At 39.4% G+C, this 8,263-nt stretch overlaps 1 protein-coding gene across 1 annotated transcript in view; it reads right to left on the bottom strand.

Annotated features, from left to right (window-relative positions):
- Positions 1-8,263, bottom strand: part of CUL4A (cullin 4A) — a 55,589-nt gene that overhangs the window by 30,866 nt on the left and 16,460 nt on the right. The window contains exons 5-7 of the mRNA XM_025196112.1: positions 6,432-6,594; positions 2,417-2,506; positions 634-716 (exon numbers count right to left, since the gene is read on the bottom strand). Coding sequence (XP_025051897.1) covers positions 634-716; positions 2,417-2,506; positions 6,432-6,594 — 336 coding nt within the window. The remainder of the gene's footprint in view (positions 1-633; positions 717-2,416; positions 2,507-6,431; positions 6,595-8,263) is intronic.

Genomic DNA, 8,263 nt, shown 5'->3' with positions numbered 1-8,263 from the left:
CAGGAATAATTGTGGAATTAAACATTAATCATCCTGCAAATAAAAATTTGTAGAACCAAGGCTTAGTGTTTAAAATCTTGTGATATGCAGCAACATATAATGCAATTGAAAACATTTTATATGTCCTACAATAAAGGCTGTGAGGAATAAGTTTGTCATGTGAATTGAGAAAAGTTTATTTTAAAATTGCCATTATAACAACCAGTAAATTAGAGTATATAGGCTAGAAGACAGGTAAAAAGATGGACTGCTATTTTAAGTAAAAAACTTGAAAAACGTTAATGAGAGATTCAATAGACAAACAGACAATTCTCTGCCCTCCAGCAGTTTGAGCTACAATGTTATTATCAGTGCACAAATGTTAATTGCAACTATTCTGATAACTCATATAATATATTAAATAACTAATATATTTCAATAATTTCATTTTATACTGCTAAATAACTCAAAATGTCCTTCCCTCTTATTTTTATCATAAAAAAAACAGACTTTAGAAAGCAAAATTTATGACAGGTGATGTCAGTTATCAGACACCATCAATATAATTCAGCTTTCTTTGCAAAAATGACACTGCTTTATGAACAGATGGGAAGTTGGTTGACCTACAGTGAAAATGAGATAACTTGTACTCACTGTGTACTGTGGTCTAAATAAGTTATAACTCTGTCACCTTCTTCTTCTAAACGCTTGCTAACATGGTGAAGATATTCTGGGACCTAGCAAGACAAATAATGCCATGGCTCAATAAATTAAAGAAATTAAGGATGAAATTTTTATCATGATGATTATTGTAAACTGTACATTTAAGAGTGCTGATCTCACAATGATAAGAGAATAAAGGAGATAGAATAATTCTAGGAGTCAATTAAGCAATATACACTGTCAGAATTATTTGATACCAAGAGTAAAAGCGGCACACAGCATGAATGCTCATAAAATTATAAATAAGTATATATTGGAATAAACTTAAAATTGCCGCTATTTGGGCTGAAATGACATTGACCTAAGATAAGGGATTTATTTGACCTATACAACAGGGGTCCAAATGAGGGCCATTTAGTCTTAAATGGCCAGCTACATAGACTAATTTGGAAGACACTATGGTATAGACCCTGAGGGGGTTGTCATCATCATATCTGTTTCACGGAAACTACAACAATTTCCACAACCTATCTGCCCCCATGCAGCAAAGGTGCACTTTTGACACAAGTGTGTTACTTAAGCCCCAAATAAACAGTTTAAACCATGCATACATAAATTTGCAGAGTAATGGTTCGGTCCTTTAGTTTTCTTCATACCTTCCATCAGGTATTGAAAAATCAGTAAGAGACCTGTTCTCAAATTCCATAATTGTCAGACCAGTTTCTCCCACCCAGAAGTTTTTGAAGATGAAGTCAGCAAGAAACAGGGTGAAAAATGGCAACCTACACCACATTAAGGGCACAGCATAGTTATGGTGAGTCAGTTTTGATGTAGAAGTATTTTCTGCACTCCCCATACTGACTCTCTCAAATATTTTATATTAATATCTTTTGTTATACAATTTAGGGCTTACTTATATGACTGTAACTTGACAAAGAAAAACAATACTGCCTTAGTCTATTGAGTGATTATACCTTTTTTAACATTAAACGACTTAATTCAGAATTCAGCACAGAGATAAGAATGATATTAAACACATTAATTTTATTGGTGAAGTAATACTGACTATATCATTTAAGTTTTTATTATTGTGATTTCTAGTGTTTGATTTTATGCAGACAACATTTTTCCATGCTTCCTCCCTTCTAACTGCATGCTTAAAGGTATGTAAATTAACTGGGATCCAATTCTTGCCCCAGATGCACCAAAGCAGCACTCACTGAAGTATCCAGAGGTTTATGGGCATATCTGAAGGCAGAACTAGGTCCCACTGTTCTTTAACATTAACATATCTCTTATCTTCTTATGCACTACAATGATTTGACATAAAAAGTTCAGTTCTTCCCACAGCACTTTAAATAAGGTGAAAGTGCTCATTTACATAGTAGGCAAGGTTCTTTGAGTAGATGTGGGAGGAGGGGAAGCCAAAGGTGAGTAAGGGAGACTATACAGACTCTACTTTGCTCCCACCCTCTTTCTTCCCCTCTCCCTTCCCTGCTCTACCTTTTGTTTTCCTAATTTCTACCTATTTACATTCTTACTGACATCCTGCCATACTTTTAGCTTCTCTCATTCCTTGGAGTCTCAGAACAGCAGAGGCTTCCTATGCCTGCAGAAGGGTGATTGTGCCCGAAAGCTTGCTAAGAATTTTTTTCCAACTACTCAGTTGGTCTAATAAAAGATATCACATCTACCCAAAGAACTATGCCTGCCTATTTCCTTAGACCAACACAGCTACCACCAAAAACCTAGCATTTACACAGTTCGCATTTACCTCTCTTTCTTGCATTAACCTTTGGCCCTCTGCAGCATATAAACAATTTGTCTCTTCCAAAAACTTCTGTTCAAATGACTCCTTGTAAACCTATGCAAGGAATAAATTACAAATGTAGTTATTCAGAAAGCTCATCAGTTGCCATGATGAACAAATAAAATATGTGATACTTTCAATGATTCTGCCAGATTAACCCCACTGGACAATAAAATTCTTTGTTTATTCTCTTAACAGGCACAGAATGAGCAAGAGCAATGCAAGCTTCTCTAGTGCACCAGTATTGTATTTTGATCATGGATTTGTTGTCTAATTCTTTTAAAATCAATCGACTCACTTGCCAATATAATAGCACAGTAATGGAACCCTACGTCAGGTTAGTTCAAACCTCCTGCCAGCAGTCCTGTAGCAAAGCTAACTGTCACAACCCAAGGGTGTGATTTTTGTTTTGTGTGTGCTTTGGCACCACTGAATTATTTTCCCGCCAATTTGAAGCTTTCTTTGCAGGGTGCATTTCTTCTTTGCAGCATAGAAATGCACGTTGCAAGGAGTTCCCGCCATTTGTATTTAAATTTGTGCCCCACTATTGGCTGTTTCTAAATTATTCCCACGTGGCGGCTAGTGATTGGCTTGCTAGCCGTATAAAAAGCTTGAGTGGTTTCCGCCCAAGTTGGAGGACTCCACGAACATCAGGAGGAGGAGACTTCACGTCTTGTGAAGATCTCTAAGCGCTGCGGAGCCTATTGGACCCAGCGTATTTCAAGAAGGCAACAGAGGTCTGATCAGCCTCTAGCCTCTCCCCGTCGCCGAGCGCAATCCTCGACGCATCCCTCTCCCTGCGCGCAAAAAAGGATCCACGGAGCCTCGACAACTCCGTGTGAGTGAGAGTTTTTGTCTGAGTCCTCAAACGAGGATTTAAGCGGAGCTGTACCTGGGAAACTGTCCAGCCTACACCGCGACCATCTACGGTGTAAGTAAACAATCTTGAATCAACCATTACGTGTCCGTGCCTAATTCTAGCGTGTCGCCTGCTTTCTCCGACCCAGCGTGTCCGGGCTGCTGGCCACAGCCCGCGGTGCGAAAAAAGGGCCCCGGATCGCTCCTGGCCCGCACAGTAACTTCTACAAATGAGGACAACTTCAGCACATAAACAGGCAATCCTCTTCAGTCAATTGCTTGAACTGATCAGGAGCATGTTAACAAAAATATTTTTCATCTGAGAAATCTAGCAATCTATCAGGCTGATCACAATGACAAGGTGAGGTATAGCAGGAAAGGTGGACTTTCCTTTTCCTCTTCCCTGGAAGCAATTCCTATTGTTGAATGAGACAGGGTTCAAGAAGGGCAACAAGCTAGTCCTCAACTATGGAATTCACTGCCTAACAAAAGCAGATGAGCCGGAATCTCGTTATGTTCAAACAAAATATAAACTTCTAACTCATCTTTCACACAATAAGCAAGTACAACTGCTGGCATGAGGAGTGAGAAACAACAATCACTGTATGTATTTACTGAATAATTTGTAAAACACTCAAGTGCCTGGCATGAAAAAAAACCTAGATTAGATTAGGGTTCCTAATATAGAGGTTGAAGTACTGTTTCTGAAACAGTCTGAGTCATATCTAAACATACATGTTAGCAGAAGGATCTAAGAAAAGAATAATATTCAGCTTTGGTTAGTAGAGCAGATCACTAATCCTAAAACAAACAAACAAACAAACAAACCCCTAGACTCTTTAAAAATGTGGGAAGTATGAAAAAGGTGATATGGCAATAAAGACTTTAATAACAAAGAGAGCTTGGGGAGTGGGAGGAGGGAGGGAATGAACACACAAGCTAGACCCATAGCCAGGGAATTCATTGAACATGATGTGATCCAAAGCAAGTAACTGACAGAAGCTTACTTTATCCACTAGAAACTGAGACTAACAAGGGGATTATTTATTTTCCCCTTGATTATTTATTTTCCCCTATTATTTATTTTTAGACACAAAATGGAGAATTTTGAGTGACAGTTAAGATGTTTAGCAAGAACTGTAAGAACCAGGTTGGGTTTGTACTACCTGCCGCTCCTCTTAGTCTTCTCTAGCATCTTATCTTTCCCCAGCCATGTTAAACACCAATTAAATTAAACTAAGACCAATGCTAAATGATTTACTAAAAGACTCAATGACTTCAGTGGTGCCCCACACAGAGCACACAGCATGACTGGATGCTAACAGATGGATCACATTTACCCGAATCAAAAGTGCAAAATTTATTTCAAGCTTGTTCTAATTAAATCCATTAAGTTACAGACAAACCACATTTAGTTAGAGATTGCTCAGAATTTGTGTTCTAATCTGTCCCTAGAGCCTCTGCTAAGAAGCTGTTTAAATGTGGCAATGGTTTTTATGTTAGAGGCTCTTATCCATCAGGATCCAGACTAAGAGGAAATTCATTTTCCAAATGCTACACTTGATGTTAGGATAAGACAAGTGACTGACTAAATTAAGGCAAAAATAGAAAAATATCTCCTGTAATGAGTACCAGGTTTAAAAACACCAACTTGAAGTCAGACCAGTAACTGGAAAACACTGCAAGGTGCTGTTATGCTACAAACCTTAAGCCTGGTAGTAAAGTCAAGTCAACCTTCTCCCAGCCAGGGTGGAAACCCAGTATAGGGAACAGCAAGAAAAATTCCCATCGTGAACTTTGTCTCACCTCCAGCAATTTACAATGACAATTTAATACAAGGATGCTGCCTCCCTATCATTTAAGAGGTACATCAAACTTCTGCTGACAATACAAAAACAAATGAATAAGAAATTAACAGGCCAGGATATATTCAAGTCAGTCTATAAAAAGGGTTTTAGAGATGGAAGTAGACAAAATAGGTTGTTGCCTATGAAAGCTCATGTCTCTCTGAACTAGTTAGTCTCTAAGGGCGCCTATACATGAGCGTGGAGGCTGCTTGGATGTATTGGAATTCGATTAATCGAGTCTGCTGGAGTGTGGCACTTGCTGCACTCCAGCAGCCTCCTGGGTCTTGTGTATCAGTGTCCCCATGTTTAAAAATGGCAGTGGGGGTACTTGAGCTAAAGCTTGTTGAATGAGTTTTAGTTCAAGCACCTCCATTGCCATTTTTTAGTGTGGAAGCGCTGATTGAGGAGACATGATGACTCGTTAATTAGAGCAGCTCTCAGAGCTACTCTAATTAAAGTGCTGTACCCCCCACCACCCTCAGAGCACACGTACAAGTGCTCTAAGATGCCACCCTGCCCTACCTTCGTTTATCCCTTGTTACGGAATTTATTTATACCTTGTTAAGCTGTCAAATATTATTACACTGAAAAACAAATAGAAAGAAGTATGTCAATAGAATCCAACTTATTTTACTGAAAGCAAATCAAACATAGTAACTGCTCCTATTCCTTAATGATTTTAATAGAGATTAAAATGGAGGTTTTCCTAGGATTTCATTCAGCTAGTAGAGCCATGTACTTTTACCACCTAAAAGAGCCTTTCTATTTAAGTTTCCTCACAGTTATGTGGCAAGTCATTCAACTTAGTTCATAGCTAAACACAGTACTACCATTGCTACATGACACGTAACAAAGAGCCAGAAAACATACAAGCATGTTAATGCAGGCCACAGTACTTTACTGTACAGTATATTATTAGATAACTACTCCTATAGATGGTGGATTCACATCTTTTATACAAGTCCTTTGAACTGGAAGATCAGCATGTTTACAGGTATGCAGAAAGAGACCTGCTGTGTTCTTGGTCTTTTTTTCACTAGCATAATTCTCAACATTAACTATAAAAACGAATTATGCTATAAAGCCTCACTGAACAATTTATGTACAAATGCTCTAAACCCAATCATGATCTCAAAAATATGGTCGCAGTTTGAAAGTACATCGTTATTAGGGAAAAAAAATTATTATTTCAGGACACAGAGGAATCAGGAAAGGTTCAAGATGCATCTCTGCATTTAGCTGTAGCTGGTATTTGTAAAGTTTGTCATACTTACTTGTAAATCAGACAGCATGCTCAACAGGCTTCGCAACAAACTTCTGTCGACAGCTTCACCATTTCGTTCTCGTTCAATCAGGAGGAGGATTCCATCAATGGTCTTGTTTTGAACTAATTTATCACTAATAATGTGATTTCTAAAAAGTTCTAGCCCCATATCCCTGTACAAATATTGAAAAATTAATACATTCAAAAATATATAGTTTAATTGACATGACCCAAAGATAGTGACATACTTTTAAAAGCTACATCTAAGTTTGAAAAAAATAATTGTGAAACTTCTATTAACCTTTACTGATGATAAAATGTAAATGTAATTTAGTGCCGGAGTCAAATAATTTACAACCTGTTGAACAGTTTATATAAATTCTTTAGCACTGGTGTCTTGAACTGTAAAAAGGCAAAAGGTACTTATTTGCAGGTTATCAAGAATATTACTACAACTTAGATCAGGGATTGGCAATCTAAAGCCTGGGGGCCATGGAGCCACTGGATCCAGCCTGCTGAGATGGGGCTCTGATGGTTTTGGGTGGTAGGAGGCTTTCAGAAAAGCAGCAACAGCAGGCGGGTTCTGGCACCTGCCCACCCACCTCTGACCCAATGTGAACCATCCCAGCATGCAGCTGAAAAAGGATGCCCACCACTGGCATAGCACATTCAAACATTTTTAATGAAAAAAAGCACATAAAATTAGACTGACTACTGTGACAATTTGGGAAATCTATGTATGAATTCGTTTTGTGATTCTGAATTCTCTATATGGTTAGCCTTTATGATTATGTGTTATATATTCTCTGCAGATGGTGAGGGTGTGCAGGAATGTGATTTTCCCAGGAGACGGATCACAAACATCAAGAAAGTAGTAGTTAGTTGTATCAGTCTGAAGTCTGGCAGAAGGCAGGGCAGGATGGCACCTTAGAGACTATGATGTTCAGAGATGTGAACTTTTGCGGGCTACTTCTTCAAATGCTATGAAGGGACTTACAGACAGCAGATACTAAACAGAAAGGAATAAGGTAATTTAAATACAAAGGACAGGGAGAAGGGGAGGAGAAGAGAATGTATTATTGAGAGAGGGGAATGTGGGTTGAAGAGATCAAAAAGGATAACAAGGGGGGGTCTATCCACCTCGAGGAGGTGTCTGGCTGATTGTGTGTGCAGATCAGAGCCGGCCGCCATTTTTGAGGGCTTATTGTGGTGACCCCATTGGCTGAGGGGCCCCACCCCACCTTTACCACCAATTGGTGGAGAGGGCTGTCCATCATGTGGCCCTACCCCTCGCTGCTGATTGGGGGAAAGGGGCAGGACCACATGACAGGCAGCCCTCTCAGCCAACCAGCAGCCAGAGGTGGAAACCATCTTGCCAGCAGTCCCCCTCCTCTCCTTCCCCCTGGCAGGCTGCAGTGGCCGGGAGAACTGCTGGCTCCCACTGGAAGTCAGGATTTTATTTTTAGTAAGTTCCCCTTCCCACAGATTACATGGAGATCACCTGATTTTGTGATTTTCATGAAATCCAGACAATCCAATCACAATTTGGGTAGATCCCTAGGGATAAACAAAGCAGCTAACCCACTAAGGGACACAAAACTTATAAAAGCTAGTCGGTGTAATGGAATAAGAACCCAGAGTCTCTGTTGAGACTATACATGGGTAGGCTGTAGCCTATGAAACTTCACACCTCTCTGAAAAAGTTAGTCTGTAAGTTGCTGCCCTGCCCTGCAAAAAATCAGCTGACAAAAATGAAGCTTAGGGTAGGAAAGAGGACAAAGGAGACCTTGTTGAGTACATGCCAGCAAAGCCAAAGGAAAATTACTGCAGAGGTCAGAAAGA

The sequence above is a fragment of the Alligator sinensis genome, unplaced genomic scaffold (genome assembly GCF_000455745.1).
Source record: "Alligator sinensis unplaced genomic scaffold, ASM45574v1 scaffold288_1, whole genome shotgun sequence".
NCBI classification, from domain to species: domain Eukaryota; kingdom Metazoa; phylum Chordata; order Crocodylia; family Alligatoridae; genus Alligator; species Alligator sinensis.
This window is presented reverse-complemented; position numbering and strand designations above follow the sequence as displayed.